This window comes from Antennarius striatus, chromosome 11 (assembly GCF_040054535.1).
Source record: "Antennarius striatus isolate MH-2024 chromosome 11, ASM4005453v1, whole genome shotgun sequence".
Lineage (NCBI taxonomy): Eukaryota > Metazoa > Chordata > Actinopteri > Lophiiformes > Antennariidae > Antennarius > Antennarius striatus.
Window position 1 is genome coordinate 14,314,585 of NC_090786.1, and position 19,413 is coordinate 14,333,997.

General features: G+C 37.9%; 1 protein-coding gene across 1 annotated transcript in view; it reads right to left on the reverse strand.

Annotated features, from left to right (window-relative positions):
* Positions 1–19,413, reverse strand: part of eys (eyes shut homolog) — a 167,693-nt gene that overhangs the window by 42,480 nt on the left and 105,800 nt on the right. The window contains exons 36-39 of the mRNA XM_068326759.1: positions 18,046–18,196; positions 17,795–17,907; positions 17,208–17,443; positions 7,400–7,576 (exon numbers count right to left, since the gene is read on the reverse strand). Coding sequence (XP_068182860.1) covers positions 7,400–7,576; positions 17,208–17,443; positions 17,795–17,907; positions 18,046–18,196 — 677 coding nt within the window. The remainder of the gene's footprint in view (positions 1–7,399; positions 7,577–17,207; positions 17,444–17,794; positions 17,908–18,045; positions 18,197–19,413) is intronic.

Below are 19,413 nucleotides of genomic sequence, written 5' to 3' on the forward strand. Positions count from 1 at the left end.
GTTTTTATTTACATACACACACACACACACACACACACAGACACACACACACACACACACACACACACACACACACACACACACACACACACACACACACACACACACACACACAAAGTGTACTGCCATCACTAAAATATACATGTTTTGAATACTTCTTTATTTTGCTGACAGTCTTTCTGCAAAATGCCACACACGTCAAACTCATATCAATGATATTTTAGCATCAAGTAGATGTGGTACTAGTGCAAATGAAGCCTCAAGAAGCGTCAAATCTGAGTGAACCGATTGGATGAAAAGCTTCAATGCTTCATTGGGCTTTGTCTGCCTATCACTACTGCCAAGAGTCAACAAGAATAACTTTAATGTAAAACTTTAATGTAATGTAATGTAAAAAGTTGTCAGGCTTTGTTTGAGAGCTGCCTTGATGATGGGACATATGTAACAAAGAAGAATGTATATAACAGTAAAGCAGCATGCCTGTCAGGACTCCCAGTTCTTGTTTTCTCTCCTGTCCTCTTTATCCTGATATCATTCCCACTCATTCCACTCATTCCTGTCACGTGTGTTGCTGCAACCACCTGCTTACTTCTCCAATCAGGCCCCACCTTCTTATGCTCTGCTCAGACCTCAGTTCACTGTTAGATTGTCATTGACTCATCCTACTCTCCAGGTTTTTGGGACTTCCATGTAGTTTTGCTTTTTTCCTAGATTTTGCCCCTTTGCCCGTTCTATACTTGATCTCCTGACACCCTGCTGTAGGATATTTGCCTCTGAAACTATGAATGTGGACTTCTATCCTGGTGTACTGTATTTGGGTCCTGTGAAAATTCCCATTTTGAAAGAAACCAATGACATTTATGTTAAACTGTAAAATATAAAGAGTAAAATATAAAAAGTTGTCTCGAACCTAAACACTACATACTTCAACACAGCAATATTTTTGATATTAAAAAATATAACAGTATTTATAAAACATTTTAACCAGAAACGAGACTAGTATTGTGTTCTGAAGTAACGAACAAGCACAATTTTTTCATATTTTTAGCTGATTCTTATTTTCAGTAGGATTATAACTTCATGTTAGAGTCTCGTCACATTGTTAATGATAGATGAAGTTTCTTGGAAAACTGGCAGAGTGTTTTGGTTTGCTGAACGGCTGTGAACTCAGGATAACCAATGCTGTCTAGTCTGCAATAAATTAACCCATTATTAGTGTAGATTTTAGTTTAACTTCTAAAAAAACTATATATATATATATATAGTTTTTTATATATATATATATATATATTGTTTTAGTATAGTTCTGAAATATAAACAGAACAAAAAACATTCAACACACATGTTTGTAAACAAGTACGAAACTAATTATACTTGGCACGTAAGTTATATAATTGTCAACCTACAAAATTCAGCATAGACTGTCTGAACTAAATGAACACAGCAGACTTAGCTTTCTTCTGTAACAATGAACGTCCTTTTCAGTTGTTTCTACTTGGTGCCATTACTCACTTGCTGACAAATACTATATACTACAGATGTCAATGTTGCCCCATCCTTTATTTTTCTACCTTTCTTCAGTATTGTTCCCTACTGTCCCCATGGCCCTGTTACTCTGCACTGAGCCTAACAGAGTGTTCATTCCTTTGTCACCTGCTCTCCCCTCCTCACACACTCCACCTTCACATATTTCTCTTGTAAAGCTGACAACTGAAGACCAGGGGGAGATTCCCATGTTTGATTCAGACATGGTTGTAAAGAGGGAAAATAAGGAGCAAGTCTAGCGAAGAGATTCACCTATTCTCAGTGCATGTCTTTTGGTTGTCTTCTGATTAATTTTGTCTGTTTGTTCTCTGGAGTTTTCGTTCAACTCAATTCCTCTGACACCAAATAGATGGTTCACTGTAAGACAGGAAAACAACATTCATAGACAAAAGCCACTGTGCCCAGCATACATGATGTCTGAAACGCCATCTCTTCAAGACATGAGATTTCCTAAGAGACAGCAATGACAAATTGTAAATATTTAAAACATATGTGCTGATTCAACTGACGTTAAATAAATAAAATAAAATTATTGAGGTCATGGTAAATTGTACTTTTGTTCACATTCAATTGGAGGGATGGTGACAGCTCTTGTGATGTCATAGTGACATCATATTCTTAATGTACTTAGTCATTTTTTTCAGACCAGTCCAAGTAAACCAGAAAAGAATAAATGAGGCCAGATAATGGTGAAGGATATATGAGAAACTAATATGACAGGCTAACAGGGGACAAGAGTCAAATATGATTTTCCGCTATCTAGCTCTAGTATGATGTACTTTGTCTGCCCTCAATGAGTTTTCTTAGTGAAGTTCCAAAACAAAGCTCCAAAAAAGAAAATATATGTATAATATATTACAATCCAAAGACTTTGTCTTAACTAATAGACAAAAAAGTATACCCTCAATGACTGTATTTAATTAATTGTGCTTTGTAATTATTCATCTGATTTTATCTAAACTTTTTGTAAATTGGAAAATAAATTTAAATTAATACAATTCAAAAAATACTGTGCAAACCATTCCAAATCTCTTGGAAATTAGAGATGAAAAAATAAGGTATTTTCAACAAAATACTAAACAGATTTGAGCTATGACCTGGAAGCCCAAATCTGTGATCCCCCTTAGAACGAACCTAAATTCAAGTTGTAACCATTGAAGTAGAGAAAAATACAAATTTCCATCCATCCATCCATCCATCCATCCATCCATCCATCCATCCATCCATCCATCCATCCATCCATCCATCCATCCATCCATCCATCCATCCATCCATCCATCCATCCATCCATCTACAACCGCTTATCAAGGGCCAGGGCATGTGGGCAACAGTCTCAGGAGGGATGCCCATACTTACAGTACCTCTCCCCAGACATCTCTTACAGCTCCTCCACGGGGATCCTGAGGCGTTCCCAGACCAGCTGAGAAACGTAATCCCTCCAGCGTGTCCTAGGTCTTCCCAGAGGTCTCCTCCTGGTAGGACATGCCCGGGACACCTCCCTAGGGAGGTGTCCAGGAGGCCACCTCAGCTGCCTCCGCTCGAGGCAGAGGAGCAGCGGCTCTACTCCAAGCTCCTCCCTGGTGATTGAGCTGCTCACCCTATCTGTAAGGGTAAGCCCAGCCACTCTACGGAGGAAACTCATTTCAGCTGCTTGCACAGAACACATGTGGACCAGTTGGGCAAACTCCCATGAGCCCTCCGGCACCCGATGGAGAGTGTAGAGCTGGCCCAGTGTTCCACGACCGGGACGAAAACTGCATTGTTCCTGCTGAATCCGCGATTTGACTATACATTAGGTCTAACCATCCCCTTCAGTACCCAGGAATAGACTTTTCACCACCCTGGTCTGCCAAACCAAAGGTACCGTCCCCGACTACCATGCGATGTTACAGAGACGTGTCAACCATGACAGTCCCTGCACATCCAGAGATTTTAGGTACTCAGGGCAAATCTCATCCACAAAAGAGTTTGGCAACCACCTTGATGACTTCAGCTTGGGGGATGAACGAGACTTCAGCCTCTGCTTCCTCTCTGTAAGACATAGTAACGGGATTGAGGAGACCCTTGAAGTATTCTTTCCACCGCCCAACAATATCCTCAGTCTCGGTCAGCAGCTCTCCGCCTCTACTGTAAACAGTGTTGGCTGTGCACCGCTTTCCCCTCCTGAGGCACCGAATGGTTTGCCAGATATTCTTCGAGGCTAATACAGTACATAGTCCTCATCCATGGCCTCCCCGAACTCCTCCCCGACCTGAGATTTTGCCTCCGCGACTACTCAAGCTGCTGTACGCCTGGCCTGCCTGTACCCGTCAGCTGCCTCTGGAGTCCCACAATTGAAATCAATTCCTAAATGATAAAATATAGTAGTTCAGTACTTGGTTGTGAGTGGAAAGGTTGACAATAATGAAAAATAATGCTGTTATCCCTATGAATTAAAAAAAATGTATGATTTACCTCACATCAGCTGTGCTTTTTGTTGATGCAATGTGCTGTTTTTCCAAATGCAATCATTAAGCCTGTTGACTTAAAAGCTCTGCTTCATCATCATTCTGCTGCTTTGTTCTCATACTTATGATTTGACAACGTCACGCATTTCCTAAATAATTATTCCTCCACTATTCTAAGGCACAAACCACCTTCAATCAACTACATAAAATTTACTGCAAATGAATGTTATAACAGTTATAGTTGAATAACTTTACATTTGTGTTCAAATTGGAAATAAATAGAGCATGATTTGTTGTCGGGGGTGTCCAACATCAGATCAAACTGTTTAGCTTTACATTTGCTGAGGTGTTTTGACATGACACGTGAAATCTTAATCCATGGTGTGTTAATTTTACAGTTTACTGACTGTTCGCATTAGACAAAAACCTTTTTCCATGTCCCCATGATCGACCCTAATCCTTGGTCCTGAAGCGCAATTATGCCATCTTCCACATCGTCGCTGGCACAGAAAATTATAATGTTTCATGTATTTTTAACATATTATTAAATATGAATGTTCAACTGTTTAGAAATTAGGCTCTTAGGGCCTACTATTAACCTAAAAAGGACTTGGGCTTGTTGATTGCTTATCATGATTAAAAAAAAAAAAAAGATCCCTCCGTCTGTTTTTTTTTTTTTTCTCGAGAAATTGGACCCTGGTTATACCAATTTATATTTACAACATATTTAAGGCTTGGCAGCTTGACCTTTCAGGCTCACCTTTTAAGGTATTTAATGGCTATCATCAGAGGATAACATCAGCTCAGAAATCGTCAATCCATTTCTCCCCTGAGTTTTTCTTGCTGAAACTACCAAAGATGCTCTTTTTTTTTTTTTAACTTAAACTGTTTAAAAACAGCTAAGAACAAAAAGTAATTTGTGTGTTCATCCCAGAACTGTTTTTTGTTAAAAAACACAGTTACTGTAATGCAAGAAGCAATCATGCAGAAAACATTATATTGAGTGGATTCCAAATGTATTTTTAAAGTTCACAATGCTAGAAAATCAATATCGCAAACTTTAGATGAATCCTAAGGTGTAAAATATAATGTTGCATAAAATATAAGAAAAAACTTTAAAGGTCTAAAAATGTCAATGAGAGGCCATGAACTTGCAGACACTGTCATAGATACGTTGTTGAACTTGGTTACAATACATAAGGAAGATGAATGTTGTGATTTCTGTTTCTGGTCAATGCAAAGTAAATAATTGGTGATTAACACACAACACATAGTGCCTTCAACTCTACAGGACATTTACCTGAGACAATCTGGTGTCACTTATGGACAACAGTAACCTCACACATCTAAGTGGCTGCACATTAAGGCTGAAGAGCGGAAATTCCAGTCCATTTAGATACATTGCTGGATTTTTGGGGATCCGCAGCTGAAAGCCTTCACTCCTAATGTGGTTACTCTATGCAGCTTTCTTCAGTAATATAGAATAAATAAAATCTAAAAGAAAGACTAAACTTCTGATGGCTCGGCCCTAAAAAAATATTCTAAATTTATTGGCTTTTCCTCCCCAAACAATGCTCTATTGTTAAGAGGGTCTACTCAGTAGCTGGCAGGACTACCTATCCAAATCCATAAAAAAGACTGTGTGCATGTGTATGTGAGCAGGTGTGGGAACAAAGGCAAACAGCAGGAGGAACAGGTACACTGTAGAGCTCCTGGATGATCTAAAGGGTCAGTTCAATCCTAGCTCCCATATGACTGGTCAGCTCTCGTCTTCAGCTCTCTTTTTTTTTTAGCTTGTATCATCTAAAACAACACCACAAAACAGCAGTCTACAAAAGGAAAAGCTACCTGTTTCCTTTCAACAAAGGGCCACATGGTAATAAATCAGATGTGATGTAATAGTTCTGTTTATTATAGATCATTCACATTCATTTCAGCCAATAATTGCCCTACTTCCTGTTGTTCCAATAAAACTATAATTGTTGCTATATATGAGAACATGTAGCCCTCTAAAACTGCATTATATTTACATTATCTTAATATGTTTAGAGGCAGTTACCTCAGCACATTTCGATGTATCATTACATCCGCGAAGCTGTGATGTATTGTAATTGTCAGTGTTTGTGTGTTTGTCCGTCCGTCAGTCTGTTCATCCACCAAATATCATCACAACCATTGCAGATAGAAAGATGAAACAAAAAGCACATTAATCGGGCTGCAAAGGGGATAAAAATGAGAGGATGACCTTGAGAAAACTAGTCCAAAGTCAAAATTCAACTTTTGTACTCATCGCGGATATTTGGCAGGCAGTCACATGATACCGTACCAACATCGCTGGTGAGACCAGCAATGTTGTTTGGTCTAGAGACTGTCATTGAGGAAAAGACAGGAGACAGAGCTGGAGGTAGCAGAGATGAAGATGCTGAGGTTCTCTTTGGGAGTGACCAGGATGGATAGGATCAGGAATGAGTACATCAGAGGGACAGCACATGTTAGAGGTTTTAGGGATAAAGTCAGAGAGGCCAGACTGAGATGGTTTGGACATGTCCAGAGGAGAGATAGTGAATATATTGGTAGAAGGATGTTGAGTTTTGAACTGCCAGGCAGGAGGCCTAGAGGAAGACCAAAGAGGAGGTTTATGGATGTAGTGAAAGGACATGAAGGTAGAGAAGAGGATGCAGAAGACAGGGTTAGATAGAGGCAATTGATTTGCTGTGGCGACCTCTGAAGGGAAAAGCCGAAAGGAAAAGAGGAAAAAGAAGTCACGTGATACCGTACGCCTATTCTTTTGGCTGATGGTACCCGGAAGTGCGCTACGTTTGGTGAGTCTCAGACATCTGTGAGACACAAAAGTGCTTTCAACAGTCAATAAGAGTGTGGGAAAAGGTGATATAGATAGAAGGTGGTTTAATATCAGTATAGGGAGGGTTCATAAATGTTTAAATTACTGTAAATAATAAGATAAAATTTATTGTTCTATCGCGGAATTCGTTAACCGCGTGTGGTTCCTGGAATGCATTAACTGTGAGGATTGAGGGGGCACATTAGTGTGTAATTTTTTTTTTGCTCGCTGCAATTGACTGCAGAAATTTACTGTGCCCACACTTTGAAATACTCTGGTACAGAACCACTGTAAAATCACACAATGTCCCTTCTTCAGTGGTCTTTTTCACCATGAGTGGAATAACAAAAGGATTGCCCTTTAGAATGGGCTATCCTCATTTCACCTACTTTGAACGATTACATTAAACCATCCTATACTATGCTATACTAAATGTGTCCACATTATGTTGGTATATTCCAACTTCAGTGTAGACACATTCTGGATCATTAGTCTATTTCTGTCTATTTTTAGTAGACATTTTATTTATGTAGCTATACACCCTAATAAAAGAGACTATACTTACTGTAGAGGATGGTACCCTGAGTTGATCTTGTTTTCAGTGTCAGGTGAAGAATAACAGAAGGGTCCCCAACAGTTGTAGGTAGATTATTAGCGGCATCAGAGGGTCGGAGAACGGATGCAAGAGGCTGTAGCTCCAGATAAGATGTACCATCGAATGAGGGAATGTATACTTTGATATCTGCAAATAAAAGAAAAAAAACAAGAAAAAATACATATAAAAAATACACACAGAGTCACAAAGGTAGATGAGTAGACTTGTGATATTTAACGTTAAACGTTTGTATTAATTATACATATTTATATATCAACATGAAGAATGATCTATTTAATGTCCTGTACTGCTTTTCCCTTCTTTTGGAGTTGAGTACGATGTGCTTTTATATCACCGGCAGGTCAACCGTAAGCAGAGTCAGCAGGCCTAGTCAGGACAGCACATTATTTCCCAAAGGAAAAGAAAAAGTACAGTATATGACTTTAAGGACAGGTGAGGATTCCAGCTCAGGTCACTGTTGTCACAAGTCAAAGATGATCTTGGGATTTATAGAACGGACACTGTATGCATGTTGGCTAACTTGCTGCTCAGGTGACTTACACTCAGTTGAAAGGGGGAATGTTTGTCCTCAGCATAAGGATCCTACAGTTCAACTCTCAAGGAAAATGTTATCATCATCTGACACTTTTTAACACAAAGTACACTACAAAGGCAATGAGAAATATGCTGACAAGCTTAATGTTAAGGAATAACATATGGTACTCTGCTCTGCAAAACCAAAATGCCGTCCCTCTTGAAAATATAGAAATGAATAAAGTGTAATCATAAGGTAAAAGAAGAATAATTCAGAAATGTCTTTAGAACAACAACAATGCAATAAACTGAAGAGGAGGGACAAAAAGTATACAACGCTGCTATTGCAGGGGTCAGGCTAGCACGGAAATTGAAACTGATTGATTTAATATAGGAAATTGGCTTAAAAAGGGTTGCTGATTCCCAATCATTAGTGAATGCACAGATGAATATCTTTCCTGTAATATAGTTTTGGTTGTACAGTAAACAAATATAAATATCATAATATGAGAAATCAGACTATGGTTTAGGCAAAATACGAAGAACCATGGATTTAAGAAGATATTTTAGTGTTATCTTTTCATCATCAATTTCTTGTGTACAGTTACACAGATACAGAATTATTTCAAGTTTTTAAAAAAATCACATTGAGATAATTTTCTCCCATGCATTATTAAGTACTCAGATTTGACATGAGTGCCTGGCTGTATCGGGTTTTTGTCCAGTTTACTGGATACTGGTAACTGGACAATACAATAGGTTTAAACAAGTTTTATTTATGACAGCAGGGATAACACGATTCCTGGGTATCCGTAATTGATGTCAACAGCCCATTCTAAAAACAGCTTTCACAAGGCTGTGGAAAGAAACCAGTCATATAGTAAATGAATATAACAAGAGGTTGAATTGACACTGAGGACTGCTATGTGGTTTGGATAACAGCAAGACACAGACTGGGTTCAGTTTAATGATCAGTTACTGCACCAACACCTGAGGAGACTTTCTGGTCAAACCATTTTTCAAATGGCCATAATCTTGTTATCTTCCTCTGTGCCTCTGCTCTGCCATTTTCTGTTATCACTGTGGATGAGTCATTCGAGGTGAGTATTACATGAAGGAGACCTGAAAACCACTATTTTAAATTTCAAAGAAAAAAACCAAACTTTTTGTTGTTATTGTGGAGGGGGCTGGAAGAGACAGCAATCATAAAATATTTGGTAGTAATTTGTAATAAGACAATTTAAGTTAATTTTTAAAGACACCAGAAATTCCACACTCCAGCTCCACATACTGTTCGGAGCTGGAGGCACCACATAATGTGCAGGGAGCTGAGAACCAATGATCAGGTCCCAGTAAATTTAAACATAAAAACCAAGACACATCAGTATCCCAAAAATAATTTTCTTTTTTTACAATTATAAAAAAAATATTAATACATTAGATGAGGACGTTCTCTGTTAACATATTGGCCAATGCAACACAAAGGTCCTGTAGACACGGATATGTGAAGAGAGATAATGGAGTGACGGGCAGTCATGTGAACTGGAACCTCTCCAGCTACCAGTCCACACTGCATACTGTGATCTGCGCTGGACTTAAACCGACTCCCCTCCGTTTCTCAAGCCAAGTCCCTAAAGACTGAGGTACTACCAACCCTTTTATAGGCATTGTTGTCATAGAGGTTGGTCTATGAAAAGAATACCTGCACCTCGGAATAATTTACATTTTGTAATCACATTTTTGTAGAAACAACAGATATTTAATTAGTTGACAACAAAAATATACAATAAATTGTCTAAAAAGAAAATGGGTTGTTAGTGGGCTTTGATTTAATTAGAGACTATAAAAGCAAAGTGTTTAAATGCGAATTTATAGGCAACTGTTTTGAAAACAACTACTTTTACTAGACTAAGTGCCAAACAAAGCATTACTTTAATTGCAAAAAAAAAAAAGTCTTTATGGGACTGTCGCCATGGCTACTTCAACACTACTTCAACTCAATTTTGATTTTATTATTTCTCTCTGGACGACATTCTCCATCACAGTCTCAAATGTGCGAGATGGTAAGAATATAAGGTAATGAGGCATAGAAGGAGGTCATCATCAATACAAAGGCTGAATAATTTTGTTCCTCACTGCATTCGCTGTTTTTTCACTTCCTCTTCACCTTGTAGTCGCTTACTCGGTAACTAATTTCTGCAATCACTTAACTTTCAATTCACTGCTCGAATACCTGAGAGAATATCTTTGGCGAGGTCCGTGACCTGTGGTGTCTTCTTTGAAGACACACATATCACAGCTTAAAACTCTGACACACCAGGATAAACTAGCTTTACCTTGACAAAACTGTCTTATGGTTGTCTACCTGATATCAAATACTCACTTACCCACCAGGACCCGGCCTGGATTACAGTACACATGACCAGAGCTGCAGCTCCAGGGGTTTTAGCATAAGAGAACATAACTGAGCTCACACGTGTCAGGCTTCTGGTGCGCAGACTGGACATAAGATAAGTACTAAGACTGGGTAAGTCTGAAAACCAGCTTTACATTGACAGTAATCATTTTCGAAGCCAGAATGAAAGAACTCCTTTGTTTTGTGTGCAATGCCATTATAGGAAAGCATATTAATCTGTTCCAGAAATACATTTGTCTCTATTCCACTTGTCTCTATTCTTTAACTACACAGGGAAGTTTAAACCTTTCCTAGGTATCAATGTTAGAATGTAACCAAGAGTCATTTAGGCAATCCCAATAAAGATGAAAAAATAAAATAAAATAAAATAAAAAAAACAAAACAACAAAACCTACAATTTAATTTTTTATGGACTAAACCTATGATTGCTTTGTTGCTTGGAAGTTGGAAATAACAGTTAAAATACTATTTTTCATTAAAGTATTATTAAAAACATTAAATTTTCCCAAAGGTCATATACAGTCTTGTAACACTGCACAAATCATCCAATATTATATTGAATCATTCAATCATTTAATATTATATTGAATGATTTGTTTCAGCCAGCCAACTTCCGGTTCTCTTTATTGTGATGAACTCCATTGTCAATTGCCTGACTAATAAAAACAACAAAAACAACAACAAAAAAACCCTGAGATGTGTGTATTAATTTTCATGATGGCATGTCATGGCAATTCTTTCCCTGTACTGTAGAATTGCTATTATTTATTTACACAAAATGGTAATGTCATGGATTTACTTCAGCACTTTATTAATGTAGCTAATATAATCACTGAAAAATATATTTTTGCATCATTGTGAGGAAAATGACATAATTCAAATGATTCATTTTTAATTAAATGGTGGAAGCTTTTTTCTCTGTCATACATAACCAATAAATTAATCAGAAAACAACTGGTTAATAATGTTAGATGACATATGTAATGTTAGATTACCATAGAACCACAGTGGGGCAGAAATTACCGTTACCATCATTGGGGTGAGGAAAAAATATATAGAAAATTGGAGTGTGGCTATTTTGGAGAGAAATATACATTGCACTTAAGCCAAATTAGTTTTTGCAGCGGGCTTTCTTAGGTAGCAAAATACATTTTGATGCTGTCGTGGTTCACAATGGTACAGTTATTCCTTACCTTTACAGTCAGATGATGCAATAAAATATGTTTAATTACTGTTGCTGATCAAGACGGAGCAAGTTTAAATAATGTATGTACTGCTTGGTAGGTGGAACTACATAATCAATAATCTTGTGTTTATTTTTAAAATACTACTTCTCAAAAATAAATGCAGGTGGTATATAATGTGGTGAAGCGAGTAAAAAGTTGTATTTGTCTCGGCAGAGTTAAAAAAAAAAAATTTTTTAAAAAGGGAAAGACTGAAGTCAGTGCAGTGCATGCAAACAAAACGTGAACGCGAGGGGGGAGGGAGGTGTTCATAGAAACATCTCGGGGGAGGGGGTGGTGTGTTACCGGGTGCTGATAGAAGGAGCTCAGAGCCATGCCCAGTAACACGGACCGTTTCAGAATGGAAGTGATTTTAAGCATATTCAATCAAAGATATTGAGGACCACGGACCACACTGGGACAAGACATTTCAAATACAGTGCAGTTGGACATTTGGTTGCTGAATGACATGAACTAAAACAAGCATTATATGGGACCTTTAACATTAAAAAAATATATATACACAGAAACCAGCATGGATGCATATCAGGATGTTCATTTTTGTCCTTTCTGTTTTCAAAATGGCTTTACAGCTTAACATTACAATTAAGTATGTTTCTGAAAACGTTTCCATCAAGAAACAAAATCTTCATTCATATTTACAAAGCCATCTCATTCGACAGTCACGCTGGAGAGACACATTTGCATAACCCAGAGGTTGAATCATGATTATGCAAATTCAGATATGGCATCTGGTCCATCAACAGGTTGATCGTGCTGCGTTGTGGGATTCTCTCCCCATATAATGCAGTGAGGGCCTGTTCCTCAATAGACATACACAGACATGTAAATTTCTATCTCCACATCTCATGTGAAATTGTTCACCCTTATTGTCTGTGTTATGCAAGCAAATAAAAACATCCACTTTAATAATACTTGCATAGAAAACACAGTGACTCTTGTATATCAGTGGGAGTTATGTAGGAGTTTTTCTTAGTCTGATCCACTGGTCTGAGGAGAGAAGCTGCTTGCCGATTATATTGCATTTAAAGCAAACCAATCTGTCATTTGGGGCCATATAAAGAGAAATTTATTTAACTATGTCCTCATCTTTCAGGTACAACCATGGAGTGTTTATACATCTATTGTTTCATTAGTGTATGAAGTGCGCCCTCGTTCCTTGCGGGTAATGCGCTCCAAGAACCACATGCGATTAACGAATCCCGCAATAGAACAACAAACTCTTTATCCTCTTATTTACGGTAATTTAAATGTTTTTGAACCCTCCCCATACTGACATTATACCACCTTCTCTCTGTATTACTTTTTCCCACACTCTTATCGACTGTTTAAAGCACTTTTGTGTCTCACCTAAGTCCGAGACTCATGGAACATGCTGTAGCGCACTTCTGGATGCGGTCAGCCAATAGAATATGCGAACGGTTTCACTTGATTGCCTACTAAAAATCTGCAATGAGGTGAAGTCACGAGCTTTGATGTGCGGATGTATACCAAGTATTCATATAAATTGTTTTACGTGTTAGCAATTCAACAGTGAAGATGCACATCAAAATGTGCTTTTTAAGGTTCTCACTCAGCAAAATGTGACAAAGTAGTGACTGAGCTACATTTTCCTAGCAATATATATTTACACACTTCGTCAGCACATAAGCAGCATCTGGACTTCATGTTCGGAAGAAGCGTTGAAAGCATTCTGCTGGATGGCTGTTTGTATGATACTGCACTCAGTTAAACCTGACAGACAGAAAATGCTTTTGAGGAGGAGCAACTTGTCAAACTCAGCAGAAATAACTCTGAAAGGCCAGCTGGTATTAAAGAAAAAAAGTTTATGTGTGACAAATTAAGGGAGAAGAGGGAATTTGCTTTACAGTCATGGAGAGAAAGGCCTTTAAATATGTTAGCTTAAACATGCACTTTATGAGAGAGGCACACACAGATGAAGTCACAGACTTTGAATTTGACACTAATGCATATCAGCCAGTTTATATGCCATAACTCTTATTTTTCAAGTTGAAAATCCCCAAATAAGAAAATAATGTTTTTTTAAAAATTCCATATAGGCCTGTCTATATACTTCCTGCCTTTTGCTTGCTTAATTTTCAACATTTTTCACAGTGAAGGTCCCCACAAATAACGTTTACATCCATGCAACATTGAGTGCAGCTTGCAGACTGTCAAAGCTGCAGGAATCACATACTGATTACCATATCCCAACAGACAGTGTCAACTAGTAGCTAACCACCTACAATAAAATACAACTAAACCTACACCTAAAATACTTATTTGCTTGTGGGGTATTTTAAACTGTGAGCTACAAATATTAATGGTGTTTATGTTGTAGACGAAAGTCAGTAGACTTTCCTTTCTCCGAGATGGGCACCACAGCATCTCTGGTGTTATTTTACGAACAAATAGAACAATACTTTATTTTCTTGAGAAATTTCTTCAGATTAAAATATACGAGTCTATTCCCGACGCCCTTGAAGTTGTGTTTTTGATTTCAAAACTCACCATCCTAAAATATTTTGGTTTGGGCCCACATGCATGTTCACACACACGCACACATGCACGCACACACACATACACACACACACACATACACACACACACATTATGAAATAATAGCAATAATGTTGCAATGATGCAAATAATACCACCACACTGTTTTTTATTTGATGTGAATATGACTACATTAATTCAACTAAAGGTACACAAGTGATAAAGAGGAGATATCCTGCTACATATACACCAAAACAAACACCCCAGTGTCTTTCCAGAGTGTTTTGCATATTATGTTAACTTCATAAATTAGTGCATCAAGAACCACATAACATTTGAATGATGTCTGTACTTGTTGTCTCCTTTGTCACAGTTTTCCTTTCATTAATTTGTGATGGTCCAATAACAGCTTTGCATGCTGGCCCACCTCTCACTCTCTGTCTGTCTCTAACACAATGTTCCTCCCACACATAAACTTTACTCGGGCAGGTTGCCAGGTTAATTATCGGCAGCCAAATATATCTGGCAACCCATTTTAGCAGTTATGAAAGTGTATTATCTTTATCCATCCAGGATAATGACACCATCAGTGATCAATTAATCACTCATCTACAGGTATATACATGCTTTGCAGAAAAATAAGTCCGTCCGTCTGTCCATCCATCCACCCGTCTGTCCGTACACACACACACACACACACACACACACACACACACACACACACACACACACACACACACACACACACACACACACACACACACACACACACACACACACACACACACACAAACACAAATTTTATGTTTGTAAAAGGACCCGAATGCATTGACAAAGCAGCCATGTTAAAATAAAATACAACAAACAAACAAATAAGCATACGAAGGAAGGAAGGAAAGAACAAAAGAACAAATAAAGGAACGAACAAAGGAACGGAGGGACAAACAAACAAACAAAACTCTCAAAGCTTTTATGATAAAAAGTTCAAATCCAAACAATAAAACCTGCCATCGCACAGAAACAGAAAAATGAGGCTTGCACAAATCCAACAAACAACAAATACACAAAATGAAGGAAGAAAAATTGGGTTAGGTACAAGTAAAACCAGGAGGTTTTTATAGGAACTCACAAAGCGCAAATGTAGATAATATTAAATGGGAAGCCTCAAAGCGTGTTAACAACATGCACAGAATGTTTACTCGGGACCAGTGCAACTAACTCTGGCCCTCAGAAAAGCAAAAACAGGGTATCAAGAGAAAATAAAAAGAACTTCCCAAACTGAAAAACCACGACAGTAGACGAAATTTGTATTATTTATAAGTATAATGGGACTTTTTTTATTAACACAACTCCACCGGATCCAACCAGATCCGGCAGCACTGTTGTTTACTGACTTCTGTCATTTTCATTACCAGGGGGCGAATTGTCAAAAAAAAGAGGGGGTGTATTTTTTTTTATAGTAAAAAAAAAAAGCAATCAACAAGCCTAATTTTTTTTGTACAAGCCAAAATACAAGCCAAAGTTCTGAACAGTCAAACATTCATATTATAACAAACTGAAAAAGGACATAAAACATTAAATTTTCTGTGCTTCAGTACCACAGAAGGGCGGATCACGCAAACGAAGCAAGAAGATTGAGCCTAATGCAAATGGTCTGTAAAACATAACATTAACACCCCATAGACTAAGATTTCACATGTCATGTCAAGTAACTCAGTACATATAAGACTAATGGAACAGTTTGCTCTGATGTCAGATGTGGTCTTTTCAGCTTCCTGTTAGTGCATTATCTGCAGCGGTTTGTTCTGTTAGAAAACTTGTGTCACAACCTGCCTCTTATTTCATTTAACAAAAAAAAAAAAAAAAGACGGAATTGTCCCCCTGTACAAGCCAAAGGATGTATTGGGTCAACTTATGTACTCATTGCAGATGTTTGGAAGACAGTCATGTGATACCATAAATGCATTCTTTTGGCTGAAGACATCCGGAGGTGCGCTACGTTCTGTGAGTCTCGGACTTCCGTGAGACACAAAAGTGCTTTAAACAGTAAATAAGAGTGTAAAAAAAAGTAATAAAGAGAGAAGGTGGTTTAATGTCAGTATGGGGAGGGTTCATAAATGTTTAAATTACTTTAAACAATAACATAAATAATTTGTCGCTCTATCACGGAATTTGTTAATCCCGTGTGGTTCCTGGAATCCATGAACTGCGAGGAACAACGGTGCACTGTATAGCTTTTTAGGTACACATCTCTGAAACCCGATGAGATATAATCACAAAACAAAAAGTAGCATTTTCAGGAATCCAGAGGCACAAAAATGTGTAGGCCAGGGTAAAATGATGAAATCAGGGGTGTCGCGGGGTGTTGCAGTCTCTGACTGGCTTGTTTACACATGCAATTGTAGTACAATAAAATGTAAATATTTAATCTACACAGTTTTGTAAGTGTGGGGGAGTAAATGGGGGAATTATTAAGTCATTATTTACAACTACATCACATTGATTTTTGTTTTATTATAGTAACAGAGAATGACTGCAAAAATATGTCATTGTTTACACTAGCACACAATATATCACATGGCAAGAAAAGCAACAAGAGATTTAAGCAGCAACATCATCAATCCACTGAAAAGAAATCGACTCCTTGGTATAAGAGTGTGTAGCGTCTGATGTGTCAGTGCTGGAGTGGGTGGTATGAAATAAATATTTTTGGTCAGTGAAGGAATGAGAGCTTTCACTGAATGTTGAGCAAGTGCTGCAAGGTTATCTTCTCATTTTCAATAAGCAGTGGATGTTACCATGGACACACAGTGATGTTTCATGCTGCTTATATGGATCTTTAAAATCATTAGTCATATCCTGAATAATTCACATCACTCGGAATTCCAATTGCGGCTGACTCTTTTCTCCCTCTCAGTGAAACCTATTAGCTAAAGAGGATCAGCATATATTAACCAATATAATTTGTTGGTTGGCTCTTGAATCTGAGGTCACATTACAGTACGTTTTTAAGCCTCTTGCCGCTTAAGTGTGTGTTACACATACATAAAGCCCTGTCAGCTGAGAAAAGACAATCCAAGCTTACCTTTCTCACAAAAAGTTCCTGTAAAATGAAGAGGACAGTGACAGGAAAGCCGAGCTTCGCCAGACAGCTGATGACATGTTCCTCCGTTGCGGCAGAGACCGTCATGGCAAACCTGCAGTGGATTTTTTGGTGTTTGTGTGGGAGCTGTTGTTGTTTTGGTCACCTTGTCAGAGGTGGACGATTGAGTTGTCAAAACTGAGGAACTTGTTGAGGCTGCCGTGGCATAAAAAGTAGTTCTGTAAAATTGAGCAAAACTTTTACTAGTTTCAGTGGACAAAAATTTAAAATATCATAAAAATGATTTGCTTCACACATAAAAAAATATTAATGTATATTATCCATGTTTTTTTAATGTGTTAAGGTTATTTTCATGCATGAGCTTAAAAAATTTGAACGACAATCAAAGTTTTAGTCACACAAACACATGCACACACACACGCACACACACACACACACACACGCATGCACGCACACATGCACGCACACACACACACACACACACACACACACACACACACACACACACACACATAAAGAAGAGGGAAATCAACATATAAAATAGTAGTTTTACGACATTAAAGCTTTACCGGCATTGATCCACGTTGCTGCTGGTGATGGCATTAGATGTATAAAACCTCCTCAAGTTATTAATCTCAATAATTTCAATACAGCCAGTGAAGTTGTCGAATGGTTTCGCCTTCTATGGACATAAAACAGAGTTTCAACTTTACAACTGCTTGATTGCATTTGAGTTTCTTATTCAGTTTACAAACAATTATATAAAACTGATTGTGATAGGAGGTAGGCAAGAAACAATATAGTGTTTTTTTAGTCTCACCTGACTGGGTAGATGTGTTTGTGGCAGACCACCTGTGAAGATGTAGTTTGTTCTTTGAATCATGTGTCCCAACCAGTAATTACTTGCAGTATTTCTGATTTTTTCATAACCAGAAAGGGTTAACTCTGCTTCACAGGGGGTCAGTTGTTGTCTGTTATAAAGCAAGAGGACAAACATGTCAAATAATGAACAGGAACAGACTCACCAACTGTGATTCAAAATAAAGATTAACATTCTGTGTCACTGGTTGTCACAGGGTTAAAAATAGAGGTTGGAGTGAGATTTGACATCAAGGTTGAAACTGATCCAATATAAATAACATAAAGGCTCTAAACATTTAGTTGTAGTTTCTTTTTGATTTTTGTGTTTGTATGTGTTCTCTGATGACAGGTTATTCTATCAGTGTTACTAGTGTTCATTTTCAATATTTTGTCAGTTTTATTAGTAGAGGGAGAGGACTATGCAATGACATTGTGACTTAAATATCTGAATTCATGTTGTTAATATCTAATTAGATGGCTACACTCTTTTGAACCAGAGGCCTATGAATGAGTAGCAGCCACAGACTCCAACATCCTAGTCCACAATTCCAGAAATCAGCATGGCCAGGTCCCCATTTTTACCTGCCGCAAAGCACACAATGCACCCGACCCTGATGCCCCATTCTTGGAGTGGTGGGTCCACAGGGATGTGGCTCTCAGTAGAGTTTTTGGGTTGTATTTATCACTCAGGATCTGACTTCAGAGGGGCTCCTCAGTTTTCTTATTCCAGGCAATGTGCCACCTCTCCTTTTGTGCCTTATTCATATGTGGCCTTTGTGCCTCTCTTTGTCTGAACCTTCCTTTGAGACCAATTTGCTTTAGGAGACTCCCACAGGGGATATTGCCACCAACAGCACAGATCCAAGAATTAAATGGATACAGAAAAAGGTCCTTGAAGGTAGCAAATCCTTTGGGCTCTTTGAAATATAAGAATGTAACACACAAGATTAACATGTGTTCATTTAGGCTTGTCTTAAATGGACACTTCACTCTTCATTCTGTTCAAATGTTTTGTGTGAACTGTATAACACAATCTAATACAATTAGGTGTTTATGTGTACAGAAGTGACACTAGTAATGCATACTTTGCTTGTTTGATTTGATGATACACACTGATTGTTCAGTCCTTACCATTTTTTCTGTTATTGTAATGCTATTAAAAAGGCTGCAGCATGATAATGATGCAGGCTTACTCACATGGAAGCAATGGACGAAGAATTGCAAGCACAAGGAAGTTTAGTCATTATGATGTGTGACTCTGCTACTCCTTTAAAACTGCAATCTTGTATGAGGAGTTGAAAAAAAAAAGCTTTTTTTTTTGACCAGC